At 52.6% G+C, this 22295-nt stretch overlaps 8 protein-coding genes across 9 annotated transcripts; 2 read left to right on the top strand and 6 right to left on the bottom strand.

The window, feature by feature from the left end:
- Positions 1-384: 384 nt before the first annotated feature.
- On the bottom strand, positions 385-1376 carry PV07_11236 (uncharacterized protein). The gene is made up of 2 exons (XM_016398655.1): positions 759-1376; positions 385-697 (listed from the first exon to the last, which is right to left on the bottom strand). The coding sequence occupies exons 1-2, from the start codon at positions 1287-1289 to the stop codon at positions 422-424; spliced, it is 807 nt and encodes a 268-aa protein (XP_016243217.1). The 5' UTR covers positions 1290-1376; the 3' UTR covers positions 385-421.
- A 1353-nt stretch (positions 1377-2729) lies between these two features.
- PV07_11235 (uncharacterized protein) lies at positions 2730-3692 on the bottom strand. The gene has a single exon (XM_016398654.1). It carries the CDS (start codon positions 3385-3387, stop codon positions 2983-2985), a length of 405 nt encoding a protein of 134 aa, XP_016243216.1. The 5' UTR covers positions 3388-3692; the 3' UTR covers positions 2730-2982.
- A 669-nt stretch (positions 3693-4361) lies between these two features.
- Positions 4362-6907, bottom strand: PV07_11234 (uncharacterized protein). Its single transcript, XM_016398653.1, has 4 exons — positions 6673-6907; positions 6521-6617; positions 6116-6465; positions 4362-6068 (listed from the first exon to the last, which is right to left on the bottom strand). The coding sequence occupies exons 1-4, from the start codon at positions 6707-6709 to the stop codon at positions 5677-5679; spliced, it is 876 nt and encodes a 291-aa protein (XP_016243215.1). The 5' UTR covers positions 6710-6907; the 3' UTR covers positions 4362-5676.
- A 224-nt stretch (positions 6908-7131) lies between these two features.
- PV07_11233 (uncharacterized protein) lies at positions 7132-10959 on the bottom strand. Its single transcript, XM_016398652.1, has 2 exons — positions 8344-10959; positions 7132-8295 (listed from the first exon to the last, which is right to left on the bottom strand). Exons 1-2 carry the CDS (start codon positions 10722-10724, stop codon positions 7284-7286), a joined length of 3393 nt encoding a protein of 1130 aa, XP_016243214.1. The 5' UTR covers positions 10725-10959; the 3' UTR covers positions 7132-7283.
- PV07_11232 lies at positions 10905-12093 on the top strand (the record flags this gene model as incomplete). Of its 2 annotated transcripts, XM_016398650.1 has the most annotated exons (3): positions 10905-11161; positions 11257-11606; positions 11655-12093. In XM_016398650.1, 3 exons carry the CDS (start codon positions 10905-10907, stop codon positions 11747-11749), a joined length of 702 nt encoding a protein of 233 aa, XP_016243212.1. In that variant the 3' UTR covers positions 11750-12093. The 2 variants fall into 2 exon arrangements, with proteins under 2 accessions (XP_016243212.1, XP_016243213.1); XM_016398651.1 differs by having other exon boundaries at positions 11257-12093.
- Positions 12094-12204: 111 nt separating this feature from the next.
- PV07_11231 (40S ribosomal protein S13) lies at positions 12205-13390 on the bottom strand. Its single transcript, XM_016398649.1, has 4 exons — positions 13142-13390; positions 13026-13058; positions 12821-12867; positions 12205-12735 (listed from the first exon to the last, which is right to left on the bottom strand). Exons 1-4 carry the CDS (start codon positions 13341-13343, stop codon positions 12562-12564), a joined length of 456 nt encoding a protein of 151 aa, XP_016243211.1. The 5' UTR covers positions 13344-13390; the 3' UTR covers positions 12205-12561.
- Positions 13391-13759: 369 nt separating this feature from the next.
- On the bottom strand, positions 13760-15140 carry PV07_11230 (uncharacterized protein). Its single transcript, XM_016398648.1, has 2 exons — positions 14805-15140; positions 13760-14698 (listed from the first exon to the last, which is right to left on the bottom strand). The coding sequence occupies exons 1-2, from the start codon at positions 14942-14944 to the stop codon at positions 14254-14256; spliced, it is 585 nt and encodes a 194-aa protein (XP_016243210.1). The 5' UTR covers positions 14945-15140; the 3' UTR covers positions 13760-14253.
- A 1395-nt stretch (positions 15141-16535) lies between these two features.
- PV07_11229 (uncharacterized protein) lies at positions 16536-20291 on the top strand. The gene is made up of 2 exons (XM_016398647.1): positions 16536-18506; positions 18642-20291. Exons 1-2 carry the CDS (start codon positions 18347-18349, stop codon positions 19400-19402), a joined length of 921 nt encoding a protein of 306 aa, XP_016243209.1. The 5' UTR covers positions 16536-18346; the 3' UTR covers positions 19403-20291.
- The last annotated feature ends 2004 nt before the right edge of the window (positions 20292-22295 follow it).

Genomic DNA, 22295 nt, shown 5'->3' with positions numbered 1-22295 from the left:
TCCCGGCTCAGGCACAATCTGGCGTCTTACCGGATGTGGTCTAGAGCTCGGCATAACACTCCGCGAGCCGAGTGCAGCTCCGGCGGAATTTTGATATGCGCAGGTCCAGAGCCTCGCGCCACGAAGCGAGGCGGTGGGGAAGACACAAGGGAGAGGAGAAAAAATCACATCGTGCATTGTGAGAGATAGCCCGGCCCTGTGGCTGTATGTCTTCCCTAGCAGTCCCCTCCAAAGTCCTCCCTGTTTGTCCCTGAGCCTTTGGAAGTACATGTACATAATACAATAATACAGTGCGATGTGCGCCGATTCGTTGCATGCGCCAGACAAAGCCAAACCCAGGTCATTGCGTCGTTAGATATCCCCCGCCCGAGCAGGTTCCCACCCCTTTTTCAGTTCCAGACCAGCCCCGTCTTAGCTGTGTTCATGCTGTGTACCCGTATCCAGTCTCGGAGAGAAGGCGGTTGACTGGGGGAAGACTTTCTGTCGATAGACCAGTCGTGATCTCGCTGGCACGTCGGCTATGTACGGTGTTCCCGAGGCTGATCCCGCTGTCGTCGGTATGGTCGTATTGTTCGTCAAGTGATGAGCCCCGTTCATAGTCGCTCACACCTCCCTGACCAGAACTTGCTCGTGATCGATTTCGTGCATGGCTGGGGCGAGAAGGGTTCCTCAGGTTTCGAAGCCCCTGTTGAAACATCTGGACAGAGGGCCAGTCAGCGAGATGCTCAAATGGCAAACGTCAATCAATATCCACATACCACTTTCTCCACATCGGACATGGACTCTCCAAGTTCCTTGCAGAGAGGTAGCCATATGGAATGCCTGTGCCGGTTGTACGCGTCTGTCACCCTCTGGATCCTTGCCTCGTCCCAGTCGGTGTCGCGCATTTTGGCCAACACCCTCTCGTGTCGCTTCCGACATGCGTTGGCCGACTTGTTGGGGAAGTAGCGCCTGTGGATCTCCTCCCAGGACAATCCTCGACCCTTGGCATCCAAGAGGATATTGTCCTCCTCGCCATTCCAAGGACCACTCTGGCCCGGGCGCGGGATCACTTCCCTCTGCATGTGGGGAACAGGGGGCATGGAATTAGGGACGGATTGGAGATAGTTGGACATCATCTGTTGTTGGCCATATTGCAGGCTGTGGTCTGCGTAATGCAGACTATGCATTGGAGGGGGGTTCCATGGAGCCATGGTCGGAGGCATGCTGGTGACCATGGTCGTTGGTGTTCGTAGGCTGTAGGGGACGGGTCGCTGAACTCGGCGTGCGATGGATGGCTGCTTTGGCATTCCTTGTCATGAGCAGGCCGATGGGTCGAGGCCTCGGTCGGTGAAATGGTTGCGCAAACAAAAGGAAAGGAGTCTGAATTATGATTAAGAGGGTAGAGGAGGAGCCAGTGTACAGAAAAATGACAAAAGGAAACGACTGAGCTGGACCTGTGCAGCACGTCTGAGACTGAATGGCATGAAATGGTGTATGCCTGGATGACTCGAGCCCGACCACCTCTTATGAACAATTGCGTCCAGCGCAAACGACCTTGCCAAAGAACCTCAAACACACGGGCGTCAATCTCAGATTGAAAGAGACGCGAAACTCAACAACTGCGGCCGCGAACCATCCAGTTTCATAAGTACAAGTGCTCGAGCATCAGCCTCCAGGCGCACACCATGCAACGGCGCCTCGGGGAAATGCAAGAGATGTACATCCATCATGAATCAGTCGCGCTCACCATTGGAGGATCCATGTCGAACGAACAGGTGAAACTCGAGCCTCGAGATGGGGCCATAAGGTGGAGGATCATACCAATGTAGTTGCAGAAAGTATATTTGGCAGCCAGCCAGCCCTACCTCTTCAAGGTCCAAGCGAGCCACTTGCAACACACCACAAAGCGGCTGTCGATCAAGCGAATCTCAGTAGCCGCTGGCAGACATGGACCGGGTTGTTCAAGCCGGAAGAACTCGAGCGGTTTCGAGAATTTTTGGATACACCCTAGCACGCTGGCTGGCTGCGGAAACTGTCGATGCCCCAGAAGTCCAGCATCTCGATCATTCTAGTCATGCAGATTGGTCGGGTTGGAGGTCATGACGAGCGTTGGCTTCTGAGGTAACGATAGCCGCCGGGCATCAATTTCAGGGAGGCATGGACTGACACAAACCGGGCTTGAAATGCTCATACACCCTGTAGAAACAGTCTCCACGACAACGAACCGTTTGGCTCTGAATTCAAGCGGACAATCGCCATACATGCCGCCTTGAACGGTCGCAACAAGACACACTGTGTGCCTCTGCGGCGTAACAGGCGTTCGAGTGAGGTTGGAGGATATGAAACTCGGGGTCGCTTCCCAGGCGCTTAATCTCTTGCAGGCCCTATATTTAGCCCTCGCAGATTGGCAGCGATGGATTGTATACCAACCACCCCTCGGCTGATTTAGGTGAGTGTTCTCTCTGGCAGTGGACCTGCTGAGTTGAATTGGTTGCTGCAGACTGAAAAAGGATTCAGCAATGAAAAAGGGCAGGCTTAGCATCTCTCATCCAGGCGAACGTCCTCCAGGTTCACTGTGCCTGGGTTGCGCCTTTGTCTGCTACATACTTATCCGACATGCGAGAGTATGGTCGCTGGAAATGATACTGCGACTTGACCCGCGTGTGAGGTCAAGTGTGCGACATACAACGGGGAGCCTCGTCGCCGTAGTGGCAGTGATAGAAAACTCATGAAAAGAGAGCGAAAGATAAGACTATGTCATATATTGACTATTCTTGAGTGTCAGGTAAAAGACTGTGGTTTTTCCCGCTTCAACTCTTCTGTAGTTCTTTGATTAGTTTCTTCTGTTACCCTCTCGGAAGCTCCTTGGGGATGAGGCGCAATATATCAAAATGGTACATCATCAGGAGTCGTTGTTCAGCAACCCACCCTTCGCCGTGGACAAGTTCGTAACATATCACATCGCTAAAAATCAAACGCGCAATTTGCTAGAGAAGTCGTTCATCTCCGTGCCCATCGTCGCTCGTCCCTCGACATCTTGACGTGAGAGCCATAGTAACCCTCTTCCTCAATGGGCGTCACACTGTATACGACAGGAGTGTCAGAGAAGGACAGCTGCCGCCGCTGTTGCGTGCTAGTCTTGGAAGGAGACTTCTTCAAGATGCTTCTTGATGAGCTGGTGTTGACGTATGAGTATGTTGGCTGTTGCATCGTCGAGTAGCCCCGCTGGTTGAGTCTGGTGTTCCGTGCAGTTGGGCTGGCGGGCGACGGTGAGATGGGTGACTTCAAAGGTGATCTCAACGGCGTCATGGGAGACTTGAGCGACAGTGTTGGTCTGGCTGTCTGAGCAGAGGCGGTGGAGATGCTCAGGGACAACTTTGGCTTTGCGGCGCGTGATGCAAGCATGATTATGTCTTGATTGATTTGATGAATGTGGTGATTGACCTGATGCTGTAGACTAATTGTATCTTGAATCTGTTCAACAGATTGCGACAAGATAGATTGCTGGAAGGGTGTTTGAGGATATAACAAAATGAGGCAGATCTGAATTGCGGGGCAGCAGACACAAGAATAGCAATCGAGTATGATAGAGGTAAATATAGAATTGGACCAGCCAAATCTAGGTCGTAAGGAAAACTTAGGAATAGGAAATGCCAGACAATCAATGTGTGGATGAAGAGAAGAAAAAGCTGGGTCGACCAAGCGGTCGGATGGGCGGTTAGATATAGATGTTGAGACGCAGAGCAGGAGAGTTGGTCTGGTCATTGGGGACTCGATGTCCCTATTCGCCCAGCATCGTCATGATGGTCCGAGCGTCTGCCTTGCATCGCACCCAATCATGACGCTCCTTGACGCGCTCACATTGTGATACTGCTTGTTTCCTCACCTTCTCCTCCAATGGCAAATGCAGTTCTCTCATGCAAAGTCAGGCTAGTCGAAGCATCAATGTGTGATGGAGCAAATCGGGACGGATTTGGAGTGTTACCATGACATAGCACACGGCTTCTCGCCTTGCATGAATCCGTACTCGGTACTTCGACTGGCTCACTCAGGTATGTTACCTGCACGTTATGCCTGCCAAGTCCTCGATGCATGGAACTATCGAGTGTAGACTCTGCCTCTTTCCCTGGTTTGGTCCTCTATCAAGGTGATATATGTGATCAAATAGTGTTGATGCGGCAGGCCACAGAATTTCACTAATGTGGCTGGCTTTTGCAGAAAATCAAATGATGTAGCCTACGAATGAGCATCTGAAGCTTCGCCCATAGAACGAGTTGGTTATTGGAGCTGCACCAGCCGGACGAGATATATGACAGGATAAGTAGGCAGAGGTGAAAATCCTCACCAACGCCCTAAAGGTGATTGATGACCTTCGCCCGTGATGATGTAGGACCACCAAGTATGTACTCCGGAGCTTGTCGCTTGGCTTCAACGTGCCTGTGGCTGCGGACAAGGAAGCTGCCGTGGCTTGCAAAGCACGCAGGAAGATTCAGGGCGGTCTGACCATTGTGCCTCGTACAAATCCCAGCTGTGCTGGTCCAGCTGCAAACCCACCGCCTTGTCCAGAGAGAGCTTTTGAACTTACCGTAGAGTGACATCACATATTTGGGCCACTATTCGGTGATCATGTGGTCCTTTGAAAAGCTACGCATTACCTGACTGCTCTGAGAGCTGTTGAATTCCCGTGAGACACAGGATTGTCTGCTTCTCCAGTTGAGCAGCTTTGATCTGTCATTCCAAGCGTGCCCTGAAGCATGAGGCAGAGACCCAGGCATCATCATAATGCGTTTCATGCAGAGAATGTCACGCCTGCAACAGCAGGGGAAGCTGACATCCACGCAAAACGTTCGTTCCCAACTGGCAGGGGACTTCGCGTTGCGTTCAGATCTTTATTCCGCTCCGGTGGGTGAACATCAACTGCCTGGCCCGTACAGGACAAATCTTCTCACCACGATCTGCTGTGTTCGACTTACCTGTCCACAACAACGAAAATGTTGGGGCTGTGCGGTGCAGTGAGGATGGGTGATGTTTACATGTCGAGCAAGTGGTGTTCCGGTGGTCGGTGGGCGGTGCCGTCGATTGCCTAGACCACCACGAATTCAATGCGGCATTGGCATGGCGGAATGACGGCGCTGAGTTGACAAAGGCGGGTTAGACCTGCTGGGTGAAACTACTGGCGTGTGAATCATGCTGTGTATGTACGGCGCAGGGCGAGTCATCTTCTTGGTTTATTTTGGATTGAAATTTGCGTAAGGCAAGCATGTCAGTCGGATCTTGACGCCGATTCTTTGGCGGAAAAGGCGAACTATCGAGGCTGAAGCAAGGTGCGTGGAAGGAAAAGCGTGCTGAAATGACTGTCGCAACAAGATTATGATGAATCAGTCGAGTACGAGAAAAAAAGCCCCAGCCGAAATCGTTGTGATACATGTCGACACCCACGTCGTCAATAAAGAGCAACTGTGGCTTTGCTTTTGTCGCCGTTGCCCCGTCCATAACCGTAATCCCGCTGCGCCGAATGAAGTCGACCATTAACCATTCTGACTCGAAACAACAGGGTGACGTTTTTGGTTGCTGCAGCTAGCAGAGTGCCATTTCAGATACATGGAGGGATTCGGATTCCATGTCTCGAAGGCTGGTATTCCACAATTTGTTGAGAGAATGGGCAAACAGCCAAGTTCCCTTTCGTCCATCTGCTTACCTGCTGGCATAACGATCTTCACGGGCATAGTCTCGACCACCTGCGTACTCACGAGGGGCTTCGTCGCGTGTAGCAGGAGGGTAGCTACGTTCGTCATTGCGGTCGTAGTAGCCACGTCGATCTCCACGTGTGCCACTGCCATAGCCCTCTTCGCGCCTGCTCTCGTATCGATCAATGCCGCGGCCGCCGTAGCCTTCTTCTCGGTCGCGTCTGCCACCTCCGTAGCCACGTCGATCATAGTCGTCATATCGAGAACCACCACGATAGTCACCGCGATATTCGCCACGATATTCGCCGCCACGGTAGTCGTCACGGCGGCCTGAGTATCCTCCCCGACGATCATCATAGCGGTCACGGTAACCACCACGAGGTGGTCCACGGAAGTCACCTATGGAAAGTCAGTACGCTGTGTCTGGTGGTCGGAATCCTACTTACCACGCTTGGGAGGGCCGAAGTATTTCCCTGGGGTGGGGGTACGAGGACGGGCACGACGAGCCTTCTCGATGCTCAAGACGCGGCCTTCGACAACCTCGCCTTGCAAGCCTTCCTTAGCAGCCTCCGCTTGTTCGTTTGAGACCATTTTGACGAATCCGAACCCACGGGATTCTTTGGTATGTGGGTCCAACATGATTGAGCAGCTTTCGACATCACCATACTTCTCGAAGAGGCGGGAGACATCGGCTTCAGTGAGACGAGGGTGAATTCCAGTCACGAAGAGATTGGAGCCAGTGTTCATGGCATCCTCGTCAAGGTCTTTCATGCGAGTGTCAGACGGAGGTGGCGGTCTATATTCCAAAAGGTCAGAACGTTTTGCGAAACACTGAAGGAGATGAGGCTTACGCTCTGTCACGGCCGTTGGGAGATCGGCTGCGGTTTCGGTCATCACGATCTCCTCGAGGTGAGGCAGATCGATCGCGTCGTTCGTAACCGCGATCATCTAGAAGATGTGAGAAAGATTATCTCAAAAACCCGTCCTAGGACTGGAAGCATACCTTCGTAGCGAGCAGCAGAATCCTCGAAATCGGCCATGGTGTCAAGTTGAGAGAGAGGTATTGAGCAAGGGGGATGAGGTCAATTTGACTGCGGACCTCTTGTGGAAGGCCTTTGTTACACTTTCAACAGAGCCTAGGAAGTGAGCATACCCAGAACTGGTCGGGGATGAAAGGAAGTGTCCTTGATGATGAAGGGAGCTGATTGCTGCTGGCGGCGGTGGAATGTTTGTAAGGCTACGATGGAGAGTGAGGCGAAAGCAAAAAATCGCTAGAGGACACGCGCACTCAGCGCCAAGGTAAAATTGCCTAGTTAGGAATGGTCTCGGAAGCGGCAAATCTTTCTTCCGCCGAAATGATGAGTCGGCTCAGCCTTATCAAGCCAGCTTTACCACCCAGAGCCTTTAGCTCTGTGAGGTTGCACATAATGTGGCATCAAGGCTTGTGGGACCTCTTACTATGTCCTGTGATGAACCGCGTTCAGACTGTTAATAAAGCTAATTTGCTATTGAATACTACAGCTAAGCAGTCACACTGAGAATGTGGCCCAAGAAAGAGGGTTGGTGTAATCGAAGCCGACGCGTGCATCCAACAATGATCCATCCCCTGTTCTCTCATCTTCTGGTCCGGAAAGACCTCGTACCCCAAACAGGGCCCCTACTCCGTTTGCTCCTCAGGATCCTTTTCTTGGCTGTAACGTCCTCGGTCTTTGAGTCTGTGGTCTCGTGACCGATGGCGGCACCATCAGTGTGTCCGACGATATCATCGCCTGCACCCAGTCCTTGGAGCTCGTCTTCATCCATCTCACTCAGCTCTTCACTCATTTCACGTAACACTTCTGGTCCCGTCCAGCGTTCTTCGAAGATGGTCGTGCCTTCTGGATCAAATTGAGTAACATACCAAGGAATGCCACCTTCAGACTGGAGACTCTGAGAATGACCTTCCAAACTCATTGGTGGTGTCGGTGGCTCCACTTGTTGTATTTGTTCTACCGGCACAATTCCATTTGCATGGGATTCATGCCTAAATCCATTCGTGGAAGCTGGCGGTGTACTGGCAGAGACAAGGTGAGACGCCATCTCCAGACCGTGGTGCTTGAGCAAATCATCTTGTCCAGCAGGCGTTTCCGAGTCCTCGATGGTTTCCTCGTTCCGAGTCGATTCTTGCACAGTCGTTGTAGCGTCAGTCATTTCAACATCGGCCTCGGCTGGACTGGCGATTCCAACCTCGTGTTTCAATTCGACAGAATCCATGACCGGAATTTCCGCGGACTGTGCCAACGAGCCACGTCGAGAGAGGAGGGCTTCATCCATCTCTCTGATCTGCTCAGCGTAGGGCCGACCGTGCAATTCAGCTTCTTTTCGGGTGGCATCCTCGATAAGTGGTTCAATGCCCTTGACGATCCGTCGGGCAAGTGTTCGGCGATCCCGATCTTCGGGTTTCATGTCTTCGGCTCGACCGCTGACCAAGGAAATTAATTCCGAGATGCTTCCTGCACTGTTGCCGAATTGCGAGTTGATCACCTGTACCACATCATTGGAAAAGCTCGCGATTGAGGTGTGCTCTTTTCTGAGGACTTTGGCCTGCAATTCGAGTAAGGCGGTACGGAACAGTCCTCTGTCAAGTCTGAATCTTGTTAGCATCGAAGCTGTTATATGAGGTGGATAGACTTACTTGAGCGCTTTCTCGATGATGGGCTCTAGAAGATGTGGAACGGGGAAGTAGACGATGTCGACGACTTCCTTCAACAGGCGAGCCTCTTGAAGTTTCGCCGCTTCGCGTTCTTTGATCAAGTTGCATAGCTGCACAATCATATCCATGTCCTTTGCCAACCTCTCAGCGAAGTCTATGCGACGCTCCAGCCGGGCACGGCCCCCCGCGCCTTGGGCCTTGTAATCGCGACGTGTGACCTCGAAGGAGCTGAATGTGTCCATCTGTAGCTGCAGTCGCTTCAGAAGAGCAGCCCCTCTACGAGCTTCGCGTTTAAGGGTCCAGTATTTGCAGATCTCAGAGACATATTCCTTTTTCTTCTGCACATTAAATCTTACCAGGGACTCCTCGATGGACTTGAGAATAACCTCGGGGATTACAGGAGCACCTGAGGGAAGTCGCCAGACCGTCTTTTGCTTTTGTCCCTTCTTGTTAGTCAGAGTCACCTTCAGATGACCCTTGTCTGTCGTAGGCGTATCTTGGATATCGTGGATCGCCAAGGCAGATGCACGGCTGTCTGCCCAGATCTGCCCACGGAAGTGTTCCTTGAAGTACTTGACCGCTTCTTCATAGGCTTTGTCAGTGTGGTGCTGACGCTTCCAGTCACCAGGGGTGTGTTTGTGGCAATAGGCTTTGAGCTGCGACGGTTCCATCAGGGTATTCTGGCCGCCTCCGGTCTTCATTTGCAAAAAGAGGCCAGCTTGGCGCGCACAAGTTAGATGAAAAGGCTCGTAGCAACGGCCGTCGCTGCATTGAATGCTCGCCCCCATCTCCTGTTTGCAGATGTAGCAGACGAGTCTCCAACGACTTGTGGGCACTTTTTCAACGTCTGTAATAGGCTCCATCAAGGATGGGTTGCCGATTGTGACTTCTGGAATCCAGATGGCACAGAAGAGATGCGCCCATTTTGAGTTGTTGGTTTGCTTAAAGGCGCCGCCCTCATTGGGGCAGAATATGCAGCTCGGTCGAGAGTTTCCCACAAGCTGGCATTTCCTGCACAACCACTGTCCTTCGGGAATATATGGTACACCATAGCACTCCTGATGTACCGCAAGATCACAGCCATCGCAGAACACTATCGCATTGGCATTCTCGCAGTCACCGTCGTCGCAGATTGCGCATTTGCTGTCAGGCTCTTCTCCAGCAGGCTCACCATTGACGGCTGCGGCGGAGCTCGATCGTGGCCGTTGCGTCTGAGGCGCCTTGGGGTTGGGCTTCGGTATTCTCTTTTCTAATGCATGCCATTCCTTTTCGATTTTGGTCATTGTAATCTCAAATATTGCGGGCTTGATGTTCTGGACACCATCTTTGGTCCTCCCTTTATTGAAAGCCTCAAGCCACTTAACATCCTGTTCGTCCATGTCATACTCGACTCGCCCAACGCCGGTACTACCAATAGCAGAATTCTCTCCGTGTGTCATGAGGTCTGGACTGAGATCGAGGTCTTCTTCTGCAGAGCCCTCCATCTGTCTAATCAGCGTCCGTTCCGGCCGGAGGAAGATTTCACTCTCTTGGTACCCAACATTTGCCATCGCCTTGTCCACAAAGTCGACCTGCGCAATGTCCTTGTTTAGTTCGTAGGACAAGAAAGGATCGAGTTCTCGGTAGGAGGGTTTGGGTAAAGTGAGACGTTCTCGTGGGTTTGGTCCTGGCATGGGCACGAACTTGGGAACTTCGGGTGTCAGAAGAGCGTTGACCATCGAATTCTGGGTGCGATGTGGCCTTCCAGGTCGTCTCTTCAAAGGCGTGGAAACCCCAAGAGCGGGGCTTTCGCCCTCCGTCGGGGTCAAGGCGCCTTGGCTAGATGCATCTGCTGTGGGCTTTTTGATGAGTCCGTCTACTTCTTCTGAAGGTAACACGGCAAAGTCCGCATCAAGGTCGAGATCAGGATGGAACTCTTCCCAGCCACGCTCTTCTCGAGGCTTGTATCCGTCTCCATGTGTCACCGCGGCAGAGGCCGCGGCTGCTGTACTATATCGGGGCCGTGCGCCGCCTCTGTTTCTGCTTCTGGCGGAGTATCGCGGGGTGGATATCATCGTCTTCTTGGGGTTGCGGCTTTGTCTCGTGCGTGTACGGGGAAGCGCGTACTCTTCGTCCGCATTAGGTGTCCTTGTGGTCGAAGGGGTACTCTCGTGATCGACATGTCTGCCACCGCCTCCTCTGCCACCCGGTGTCCACTTGAGTGAAGGTTGAGCCCGGCGCGACGTGCGGATGCGTTTCGAGGGAGGCTCTGCGCCCTGAAAATCTGCGAGATCTTCCTCGTCCGAGTTGTTGAAGTCTTTTGATAGCTTTTTCACCTCTCTGCGCGGGCGTGTTCTTGCCTGCACAGATCTCAGAGGGCCCATCCTGCCAGCACGGTGGCCGGCAGTCGACGCGACCGGTTGTAATCAACCCTCAACTAGGAGGCGCAGGTGGGCTTCGGATCGTTTTCCTGTACGTGGGATGCCATTCAGTCTGATTAGGGTGGCGCAAATTGGAGCGCAGGTGATAAGACTCGTGGTACGGTCAGGCTAAGGCAATGTATGATGTTCTGGAGGACGCCCTGTAGTCACAGTGTGCTGGGGTGCTTTTTGAGTGTCGTCGCTTCAAGATGGCGATCTCCAGTCAATTCGGTTAAGCGCGACTTGCAGGACCGAAGGTGTGGACCCGTCTGGGGCTTGGCATCGTATCTGCGGGATGCGATTGCTCTGTGCATCGAGAATCCGCCGTCTCTATCAACACTGGCAGTCACGGTTCACTCATTTCGTTTTCTGCCGCCACCCTCGATGAATACCAATGAAGAGTGAGTAACATATCTCGTCGACTTTACCAAGCCTCCGACGTTCTCTTATCAGCTCATTTGTGGTTAAATGCTTACAAAATGACCTGCAATGTCAGAAACCGCCCCGGACGCCGAGGAAACGATCCCCGAGGTGCAAACTCCAACCAGCAGCGACAGTCCACTTCCGCGTCTGCAGCATCCCGAGATGGCAGCTCTCACACATATCAGAGCAGAAGAGGTGGAAAGGCAGGCTCAAATCTAAGCAAGTCCTCCGACAACATCCAAAATGGTCCCACGACAACCCCAACTACTCTCCCGCCACAAGACGATCATGTACCTCTCGCGGGGTTCAATTCGGATGTCGTGGAGGCAATGTTGAAGCAAGGCTACGAGGCTAGGGCCCCTCTCTACAAACCGGACACTAAGTCGCAAGCCGCAACCCCCCAGAGCCCGTGGGGCGTCAAGCGTGAGTAGAATCCCGCTCATGAGACGGCATCTGTTAATTCGGACGAAGCTGGAGCCATGGCCAGTGGAAAAGACTTCTGGCTCGACTTGCGCAGACAGGTTTCGGCCTTGCAGCAAACAGGAGGTATCAGTCAGGGCGGCTAAGACACGAGTTCCGTTGCGGTGGTTCCTGTCACTCACTGTTCAGCGGCATCACGGAAGGCGTTTTTCTGGTGCATTCAAGATACCCCAGGGGCTCGGTGCATTCTATCAGCATCACTTCAAACCACATGTACATTTGCGGTAAAGCAATGTCCCGGTTATTGTATTTAGCTGCATGTATCATGGCTCCGGCCCACATGAAGGGTTGTGCATTGTAAGCATCTTGGTATGGTTGGATACCATTCAAAATCAAATGGCATTGTCTGGTGGAGTGGCATCTTATTTACGTTTTCCCACTGACATGATGTTACCACCCTTCGGACACCTGACTAGAGGATATCAAACCCCACTTCTCAGATACCACCGTGGCCGCCGAGATATTGCGTATACCTATCCGGATATGACATGAAGTATGGTGAGAGTGCTACTTTGAGATGTGGCAATCAAACACCACCCTCTGGACCTTCAAAAAGCGAGGATATTCAATTTTACCATTGACTCAGGTGTGCAATCATGTATTTGATGCCGAGTCCATTACGCTAAATCAGACATCGGTTCGATTGGTCTATTGAAGGCGAGCTCTGATACAGAATGCATTCGCCTTGAAGCTCTTGTGTCCGTATCTCGTCTTGGATTCCCGAGGCGGTTTCGAGTAAGGTCTCATAACGACTCCGATCCAGGCTTCCCAGTTCCCAGCGGGGTCGCCAATCAACCGCAACTCGCTGAAGAATTTGACTCCATCACTTGGCCTCTTGATTTTCTTCTTCGGTAGTTTGCACTCCATTTGTGGCATCCCCGTCCTTGCCACACTACACCTATGCCACCATGGTGCTTGCAGTGGCGCTCTCGTATTTCCAATTTGGTTGCAGAACACCGACGGTCTTGTAGTATCTGCTGAGGCGATGAATCCTTGATTCGATCAAGATGAGTCGGAATTTCGAGTCCTTGTCCTTTCGGTTGCGCTCGAGGTGTTTACGGACGGCGACGGCCTGCAGATAATTCAGGTCAGCCATATCCAGGCCCAAATGAGCTGTCATCTGGAAGATTTGCGGTTGTGTTTGGGGGCATGCGCACCTTTTTGATCAAAAAGTAAAGGTCTTCGGGAATTTCTGGTGCCAGACCTGTGTAATGTCACTCTGTCAGTCTCACAGGACCAATTTCAGAGGCCATGCTGAGAATCTTTGTTCCCAAGGAGGGTGGTGGAGATTGGGGGCAGCGTCTTTCTCCTTTTAACGCTTCTCCGCTTCTCACACCGGGGCTGATTGAGGCGCGTGCATACCGTTCGACTTGAGGATTCTCAGGATCTTGTTACCTGCGACCACAAAATCTGTTAGCTGCTGCCACGCAAGCGTCCACACGGTCCATCGAGGACGAATGCGGTATCGGAGAACTAACCAGTAACGACTTTGACTTGCGCGACACCATGGCTGTCCCTCAACACAACACCAATTTGTGACGGTGTCGCACCCTTCCTTGCGAGTTTGCAGATGTTGTCCACCACAGTCTCCGGGGTGGATTTGAACCAGGTGGGCACAGAGCGCGAGTAGGGGATCGCCGAGGCGCTGATGCCTTTGCCTTTGCTGTGAAGACGACCCATGTTGCCTGTGATTGAGAATTGTCGCAGTGGAAGAGAGAATGGCCGATCTTGAAGAAAGTTGTAAGGTGCAGGTTTCCAGAGGTTCTGTCTCGGAGTGTGTGGTGGGTCCGCCAAGAGCCGCGAAATCTTGGCGGCTACTTGAAATTTGGGAGTCTCAAGTTTGCGTCGACTGACCTTGACTTCCAGAATCTCGAGTCTTTGAGGATTGACTTAGACACTATTCGAGTCACTAATATTGTACCTCCGAGTTGGATATTTGATCCTTCAGTGCGACCGTGATCTGCTGAAATCGAGTACAACGCACCCAAAGGGAGACACCGAAGGCGATCCTCGTCGTTTGTGACTCTCAGCGATTTCAAGGTATGTCAAATCGATCCCTTATTGTTTCTACAAGCATTGCATGATGACAAACACTTCGAAAATTTATAATTTCTGGTACCTCTTATGTCAGAAGAGAAGCCCAGCAGGGTTCTCTTCGATGATCTAAATGGACTTCTGATTTCCCACACCTCCCACTCTGACTACTGCATTTTCGCTCTATGGTCGAGAATGGGGACTAATGACATGAAAGCAGGTTTGTCCCGTTGATTCTCCGATGATTCAGACTGCGATGTGAAGGACAAGGTACACCAGTTGTGCTTTATGAGGGTGTCACAATCTCTAGCTGTTCAGTGTGCATGAAGCAGCCTTATGCAGCTCACAGCACTTACACCTCTTCTTTCCATGTGGAACAGATATATTCTTGCCTTTGCCACGAATGTGATATCGGAATTTCTCTTATGCTGTAGATGAATAGCTGGAGGGTATCAGATTTTAGATTCCAAGACCCAAAAGACCGTCCTAGCTGAACGCCAAACCACGTATAAACGCCGGTCGGGACCATGCAAGCTGAGTGTCAACCTACTCTTCGTCATGATGTCCCTCCCATCTCAGTATCAACATCTCGAGTTGCGTCTCCCACTCTTGCCTCTTCTTCCTTGACTCCGTTGACAACAGGTTCTTCTGTTATGGGTGTGGCTTGCGGCGCAGTGTCTCCATCAGATGGCTGTGTAGGCTCTGGCTGTTCAGCAGTAGCATCATTCGCTTCGTTCATGGGAAGCTCGGGGGGTAGGTCGGTAGGCTCTTGTTGTGGGACGGGCGCGGGCGCAGGTTCTGGTTGCGCCGATGGTGAACGATGCGTAGGTGCAGGTGCTGGTGCTGGTGCGGCATTTGATGCATCTGCCGGCTCTTGAGGTTTGGGATCGTCAAACTTATACAAAAATCTTTCGCGAATATTCGTATGGTCCGGGTTGCCTTCGTATAGGATGGACTGGTGGATGAGGCATTCTCCCAGCCACTGGAGAGGGAATTCTGCTCTGTTGCGCAATACGAATTAGCACGAATGCCCTGAGCAGAAGTTGTCGCCTTTACAGGCAGATCATTTCATCCTTGTCAGCCAGTCCACGGCGGTGAAGCACGTACTCAGCGCCTAAGCCTTCTGTGATGGCCTTCTTCAAGAACGGCGCGACTCGTGCGTTTAGATAATCCCTCAGCGGCACTTGTCGTCTCTCACTGGCAGCATTTACTACCACCGAGGGAGGGTTAGGGGTGGTGTGCGACATCCGGCCAGTCTTCTGTGCTCAGATAGTATGGGATCAGTAGTTGACAGATTATAACTAAAGCCCTTGGTCAAACTGAATACTCGCCGAGTCCGTACTCCAATTGCCATAACCGTTTTCAGACCTCAGCAAATGCCATTCAGCCAATCATGGCCGAGGGGAGTGAGCGCCGCGGTTGGGAGTTGACCCTCGCTTGGCAGGATTCTCGAAGGGAACCACGATGTACAAATGGAGGAAAACGTCACGTGTGAAGACGCAGCGCCAGCGAGGGATTGGATGCTGTTTGACCACAGTCGTTAAGGTGAAGTCGCTACTATGGACCTACATAGAAGCCAATGATTTACATAACTTTTGTCTCCTCCTTCAGAGCAAAAGGTCTTGATTGGCAACCGTCTATCAGACATTCACCACCACCCAGGCCACCGCCGAATGCCAATGCCGACTTAATGCATTGTAGAATTGCGTTACCACATCCACCAGCTGCCGATCTCGAAGCAGTTGGTGAGGAGCTCTCGACAACACTCGGTGGTAGACGTCCCCAGCAGCGAGACGAACCCAAATCCAGACGGCAAAGTCTGGGAAATAGTACACGCAACGTGTAATGTAGCTAAGGTGACCTCGACAGGGACAAAGCGGCCACTTTGTCAAACGTAGTTGACGGTGTGCATATGGGGCGGGGTGGCCTATTTCTAAAGGTTAGAGGGAATTGTCATCTGCAACGGAGATCCCCATCGACACAGTGGTAAGTAACGCCTTGGTTTTGGGAGTCTGTCGAGGGAATAACGACTATGCATCCTGGATACTCTGGATAGTTTGCTGCTGTGTCGTCTTAGGCCGACCAATAATATGACCGAGAGGATGACAAGGAACCAATCACTCAACCTATGCCTTCAAATACGTGGAATGCCCTTTGACCTTGTCTGTCGAGCACAATCTCCACAGCTGGGCATGGTCCAAATGAGACAATTCCAGGATTCGAGCGCCTCAAACGCCTCAAGAGAACATGCTCTCACGTATTGCTCTAGGCGGCAGAGCGTCCAGACTTTCGAATGGGAGGCTGATGTCCTCGCTCGTCAACGAGAAGCCACTGAGGGTCTCTTGCCTTTCTTTGATTTCCAACACCGTCCTTGTCTCCATGGATCGGGCGCTGTTACGGTCTCTCCCGCGGCTATGGGGACGCATGGACATGCCCAGAGAGGCAGAGGCAGGATGGTAGGATGAATAGAGATCGCTAGTACCGTGCTTTCAGCTGCAAGTGTCATCGAACTGTGTGAACGAATGTCCTCTTTCTCGTAGACCAAGTCAGGCCCATCGCTAGCGACGCTGCCACGTGTAGAGGCAAGACTGGAAGGAAGGCGAACCTAATTTCCCTGATCTGCTGTTCGGTAGGACTCGTGTTCGTCAAGCTCATGAGCCGGGTATATGCCGTGAGCGGGACAAAGGACAGCACCTGACGAGGATTCGATGCAGCGAGAGCTAAGATGACGAGATTAGCGTAATGATGGGTGCATGTAACTGCTCACTAAAAGTGAGGCGAATGTTTGTTTAGCTTCCCGAGGTCAGAGAAAGAGAGCTCTCGTACGGCGCAACGTGGCTCTGCACATCTGCCCAACTTCCGTCATCGTTGCGTTGGCGTGTTTTGGCAGATCCGATACTCGCAACAAAGAGCGGTCAGAGGGACAACGGCGCGGTCTATATAAGAGCTGCCCGTTGCTCACCAGTTTTGGGCGAAGGTGGAAGTGGGCGGAGAAGGAGTATCGCAAGGGCGGAAAGCTCTCTCGTCTTGCCTCTGGCACCCGTGGAGTTTGGGGAGGGTGTGTTTTTTCGGAGAAGTCCTCCTCATTCAAAAGCTCGCTTCGCAATTTCAGGCCAGGATTGCCCCCCCTCGAACTGAACTGCGTTCCGCTCACATGGATGAGTTGAGTTGATTCGGAGCCAGTCGCGATAGACAAGGCTGCGGCATGGAAAGGGGTCCATTTATTCGCAGAGCACTTGTTGGACGCCCGGCCACGAGGCAATTGTGATTGAGAATTGGGATGCTGAGGATGGTTGGACGGATGGGTGAGGATGGCGAAGGATCACACCCGGGGCTTTCGAAGCTTAGGCGGCATGCCGCCTCTGATTCGGCGGCTCGTTGAGCACCCAACACGGCATTCGGGCTCCCCATTCGACCTTGGACGCCCATGACGGCAAGTTCGCTGATTTGCGGGCTGCCCGGGAAGCGCCTCCACTCTCCTCTATCAAAAATCCAACGCGCGCGGAGGAGCAGAGTCGAGGGATGCAGAGCCATTTGCTTCTGCCACGGCGCATGCAACCCTGAGATTGACGGGCGAAAAGGCATCAATTTTCGGCATGCTGCAGGGGCGCGGAGGCTGCGCTGCAGCTTGCCGAACGCTGCGAACCCCGAGTTGAGAACTGATGGGGGATTTAATCTTGTCCAGCAGCAACCCAAATGTACCCAAACACCACCAAGACATGGCTGGGCTAACCTGAACAGCACTGGATTGCTGCACGAGAGACAGGATTCTCCCACTTGTGCCCACCCCCCCCTACTACCCATCCATCCTGCATCTCGTCCTACCCTTTGACGCCTGCATCCACCCAGGCCGCTCGACGGAGCCTAGCCTGCTGCATAGCTTGTCGAGAGTTTGCAGCTTTAGCAGACAATCGGCGGGGACCCAGACCTCATCAGGCGCAGCTCCAGCGAACAAAGCAAGGCGGGCTCCGCGACAGACTGCGCCCGCCAGCAGCACCACTTGAACCAACCCGAACTGACCAGCATCTAGCATCTGTCCCAGTGAACCACCACCGACCTCCCTTACGCCGTACGGAAACCTTCCCTCAGACATCCTACTGCTACTCCGGACTCTAATTCCCTTGCTCTCACGCGCAGATGGCCACCGCCCGGCCACTCACAGCGCGCCGTTAGCATGTCTTGCAGCTGCGGCCGACATTGGTCGACCCGCGGCTCCCTGATCATCTGCCACTGACAATCGCTAGACTGCTCTATGCCCAGTTGCTCTTCCCAAATGGCTAACTTGGAATGATTCCCCTTCTGCGCCTGGCTCAACTGGCCTCGAAGGCAGAAGGACCACCAGACCACCAAGGCCTTCTGTCCCAGCGTCCTGGAATTTTTGTTCTGCCTTGTCGCTTGAATGGGTGACCAATCTACGATTCTTAAAGGTCTCCTACAACCTCCCCGGCCAACTCACCCACTGTCCTTCCCGTCCTCTGTACACCGTCAAGTCGAGTCCAGAGAAGTTTTTGCCGTACCCTCGGATCTGGATGAACTGCGTTGCGGAACCAACCCTGCGTACATGCCGGTCACTATTGCGCGCTTGATGACAGTCACATGCATCCCGTCCCTTCCAAAATTCAGCTTGCGCTCCGCTCCCTCCCTTCCCAATGTCAAATTTGTTCAACCAACCATGGACAGTTTCGGAGCAAATCGTCTTGTTGACCAGCATTATTCAGAGTACCGGGCAGGATGTGCCAGCTTTTCTGGTGCGCGCCATGGACCATGGCAATATCCAACCCAGATGGGACGATGTCGCATTGCCAGCAGGTATGTAGGCTTCAGAAGGGATGGGATACTGCCGCGATCCTGTGAGATGTGGTCGCCGGACCCCCCTCTCAAATCGGCACCCACTGTCTCCTTCCTGGACGCGAAATCCGTAGTCATGCGCTGACCTTGGTGTAGGCCGCACTCTTAACGCCTGCCGACAAATGTACAACTTGTTGCGTAGTCAATCCCGCTCGTTCCCAGGGACGGGGCTCCCAGGGCCAGGGTTCCCTCAGCCACAGCTTGCACCATATCCTCCGGAAGTGAGAGCAGTGTCGGAGTCGGATTTGCCTCAGCCAACCCAACGTCCGATCCAGCCTCGTCCTCCTCGCTCGACGGACTCGCCTATTCCTCCGACAACGAATGGAGAGGGGTTCCGAATCTTGCGCCCTTTCACTCAGCCTGAGCCGCCTGGAGAAAAACGCAGGAAGCGAGGCCGTCCGACAAAAGAAGAAGCAGAAGAACGCGACCGAAAGCTTGCAGAGGCCGGGCAGACTTACGAGCCGAAGAGGAGGCCAGCGAAGAAATCGAGACCGTCTGAAACGCCTAGCTCGCTTTCTGAAGCTCTTGCCACAACATCACCCGTCATGCAGACTCCACGCTTGCAGCAGATCACACCAAAGGAGGAGACCTCGAGCGGGAAAAGGCGGTCAAGACGCCAGCGCGACGAGGGAGAATCGTCTCGTCAGGCTCTTTCTAGATCTCCTGGAGATGAATCGGGTGATGGACGGAGTACAGACGCAGCACAGAGTCCTTCCGACCGACTTCTTGCGAGACCAGAACGGGCTCAGCCAGCTACCTCCGTTGCTCGAGATGTACAGCAGATACCGAGCCCACATCTTGAGCCGCAAACAGGGCCGAAGCAGGACAATCCACCGTCAGGTCCTCCGTCCGCCTAATTGTCTCACACGGGAGAGTTGTCACGAACCATGGCCATGGACGCGCACGCCTATCTTCATACATTTACGCCGACCCTTCTTCGAACCAATCCTACGACGACAAACACCCAGACACTTTGACACCACGAGCTACGACTATAGAAAGCGGGAGATACATGTGTACATGATACCCATGCGCAGAAACGAACAGACAGGAGTGGCTTAATTCTCTGTGTTTGCGATTTCGATTTCGACCTCTTGTTCTTATACAGCCATCGGTCGCTCGTTAGAGCTCTCGATTGACGGCATGTCAGACAGACGCCTGGTCGCCAAAAAATTTCTTTCATTCCTATGTATTTATATAATTGGGGTCCGCGACGAAGGTCTGCTGGTCAGACTGAGCACACTTGTACGCGAGAAAAGGCGAGGCACAAGAGCAGGACGAATACTCATTGATGGACACGCCTGCAGGCACACGGGAAACATAATCCATAATAACACGTTTTGATACATCTGGCGCACGAGGCACGGCTTGTCGAGAAAGGACTACGAAACGATCACGATTGTCGGAGTTTGTCGATTTCTCATCTCTGGGACACGATAGAGGCAACGTGGAAGGGCATTCTGTCGATTTTTCCAGGTCGAGACGACCGCTTCATCGACATTGTTATTTTATATATAGGGTGGTTCGAGTCTGCTGTCAACGAGACCTCGAACTGGTATTGGAATGACCAACCTCGAATGCACATACCCGAGATATTGTCTCTATTCAGCAGCGCCTGGATGGACGACTGAGAATTCTCATCATCTTGAGATTGCACGAAAGCTAGATGTGGTCGCGGAGGGAGGAATCCATCTCGCATGCAACTCGCCCGCCTCCCTCAGGCTCATTCCACCTCGCGTCGTCCATGGTGGATTTTGGACCTCGACTTCCCCCTGGTCGAAGAGGGGTTTGATCTTTGCTTTAATTTAATTAATCCTCCGTCAACGCCTGTTTCAGCACCCGAGGATTGCGCACTCTTAGATCCGGCGGCCCTGTGGCCCACTTTCTCCTGAAGCGTGCATATCAGACCTCCGACGTGACTTTTCTAGAACGGCGCTTGAAAGGTTTTCAGACAAACCGTTTGATTAGATCTCATGCATGTTTGATAAACGCTTGTTTTCCTTCTTTGCTCATCTCGGCGCACGCGAGACGAAGTGATGATTTGGATCAGGGGGAAGGCCGTCGCTCGGAGCCCACTAATGGGGCTTACCAACGGTGCGAAAATATGGAGCAACACCCGCGCGCGTGTGGACTCCATATCTCTCTCAAACCATGGATGCCGGCTGAGGGAAAAGAAAAGGTTCAGAGACAAGACAAAGCGGAGATGAGGCGGGATGAACGCCATGTAAAAAGGCAGATGAGACGAGACACCTTACAAGGCAAGGCTCAGGCGTGCTAACGGGACCGGATACCTAGCGCCTCCTTTTTCTCATTCTTCCAGGTACGGCCAAGAGAAGGACGAGGGAGAAGGAGAGGTCCTGGCGATGTGCGTGTGTTGATCCGAGCGAGAGCGAGAGTTGAGCCAGCAGGGGAGAGTAAGTCGGTTGTGAGTCGTGACCATGCCCTGGCTGGGCTGTTGGTCGCGGTGGTTGCAGTGGTCGAATCGAGTCTCTTTTCTGAGAGGGAAACAAACAACAGACAATAAACCAAAGCAACATGGCAGAATCTCACGCAGAGTTGACGGTGTATCCCAATACAGGTAGCACTCGAAGCCAGAGCTATTCGCCACCAGTGGCTACGGAAAGATCTCTCATGTCGTGGGTAGGGACAGGGCGTAAGGCCCGGTCACATAGCATCACTGACGAAACAGGACGACTTCCACCTTCAATTTCTACCCGTGGTAGTTAGGCTAAGAAAAAGAGGAGTATTATTGATTTCACAATATCAAGGGGAAAAGTCATCTTTCGATGCCCCCAGTTACAGTCGAACCATCGGCGTTGTCCACGGTAGTTCTCCCGCAGGTAATATCTAATTACGTCGTATGCACCGAAGATGGCTGATGTCGTCTATGGCCTGCCGTGGCACGCGTCCAGCGCATTGTGAGACTGATAACACCTCGTAAACACTAGTCGTCTGTTCTGTATTCGAGCCTACTACCGGTAGACCCGGGGGATCTCCCAGGGTCAATCTATCATATCAATGGATCGACCCCTTTTGGTTTTTATCTCCCTCTTGTTTATTTGCGTCAGCAGTAGGCAGCGCCCCGTTTCGCCATCGATCCACCAGTGCCTCGTGGAGAATAGCACGGATAGACAGAACGACATGGGGCGCAGTGGTGGAGAGGTGATCAAAAGCAGGGGCCGAAATAGAAGAGGATAGGGAAGAAAGGGGAGAAATGGAAGGGGGGGGAAAAAAGGAAAGGATATAATAATGTCTATCACGAAAAAGGGGGCAAGGGGGAATGATAGGGGAGGTGAAACGGGGAGGCAGAATAGGAGGGTCAAGAGAAAAGGAAAGAAGAGAGGAAACGAGTAAGCAAGTAAGTAAGGTAGTAAGCGAGCAAGCATGTAAGGAAGTAAGTTAAGCCGTCTGTAACTCTGGTCTGTGTGTTAGGGATCTAACACGTCTGCGAGCCTGCGTGTATATGTGTATATGTATAATATACGAGTCCACTCATGCACGTTGCGAGACGAGATGGAGACAGGGGAAATATGACGAATGGTCGGAGGTACCAGTAATTGGTAGTACATAGGTACCTAGAGAGTTGGACTTGCAGATGTACATGTGGGGGAGCCTTGAGTACCTCCTGCACTGACGAATGATTAAACCAAACAAAAGTTCCGTTGTAGAACGGAGGCAGAGTCAAAGTATATCTAATCAAGAGTCAATGTTTGTAACTTTTCTGGCCCAAGATGGCGAACAAATTATTCG

Source organism: Cladophialophora immunda, assembly GCF_000835495.1.
Source record: "Cladophialophora immunda strain CBS 83496 unplaced genomic scaffold supercont1.7, whole genome shotgun sequence".
NCBI classification, from domain to species: Eukaryota; Fungi; Ascomycota; class Eurotiomycetes; order Chaetothyriales; family Herpotrichiellaceae; genus Cladophialophora; species Cladophialophora immunda.
This window is presented reverse-complemented; position numbering and strand designations above follow the sequence as displayed.

Coding starts and splice junctions, on each gene's coding strand:
- PV07_11236 (XM_016398655.1), bottom strand. CDS start 1,289: ATGCCAAAGCAGCCATCCATCGCACGCCGAGTTCAGCGACCCGTCCCC. Junction 698..758: donor TGTCCGATGTGGAGAAAGTG/GTATGTGGATAT, acceptor CCCTCTGTCCAG/ATGTTTCAACAGGGGCTTCG.
- PV07_11235 (XM_016398654.1), bottom strand. CDS start 3,387: ATGCTTGCATCACGCGCCGCAAAGCCAAAGTTGTCCCTGAGCATCTCC.
- PV07_11234 (XM_016398653.1), bottom strand. CDS start 6,709: ATGGCCGATTTCGAGGATTCTGCTGCTCGCTACGAAG. Junction 6,466..6,520: donor CCCAACGGCCGTGACAGAGC/GTAAGCCTCATC, acceptor TTTGGAATATAG/ACCGCCACCTCCGTCTGACA. Junction 6,069..6,115: donor CTTCGGCCCTCCCAAGCGTG/GTAAGTAGGATT, acceptor GACTTTCCATAG/GTGACTTCCGTGGACCACCT.
- PV07_11233 (XM_016398652.1), bottom strand. CDS start 10,724: ATGGGCCCTCTGAGATCTGTGCAGGCAAGAACACGCCCGCGCAGAGAG. Junction 8,296..8,343: donor ATCATCGAGAAAGCGCTCAA/GTAAGTCTATCC, acceptor AACAAGATTCAG/ACTTGACAGAGGACTGTTCC.
- PV07_11231 (XM_016398649.1), bottom strand. CDS start 13,343: ATGGGTCGTCTTCACAGCAAAGGCAAAGGCATCAGCGCCTCGGCGATC. Junction 12,868..13,025: donor GAGAATCCTCAAGTCGAACG/GTATGCACGCGC, acceptor GACATTACACAG/GTCTGGCACCAGAAATTCCC. Junction 12,736..12,820: donor TTTACTTTTTGATCAAAAAG/GTGCGCATGCCC, acceptor AATTATCTGCAG/GCCGTCGCCGTCCGTAAACA.
- PV07_11230 (XM_016398648.1), bottom strand. CDS start 14,944: ATGTCGCACACCACCCCTAACCCTCCCTCGGTGGTAGTAAATGCTGCC. Junction 14,699..14,804: donor ACAGAAGGCTTAGGCGCTGA/GTACGTGCTTCA, acceptor ATTGCGCAACAG/AGCAGAATTCCCTCTCCAGT.
- PV07_11229 (XM_016398647.1), top strand. CDS start 18,347: ATGTCAAATTTGTTCAACCAACCATGGACAGTTTCGGAGCAAATCGTC. Junction 18,507..18,641: donor CGATGTCGCATTGCCAGCAG/GTATGTAGGCTT, acceptor ACCTTGGTGTAG/GCCGCACTCTTAACGCCTGC.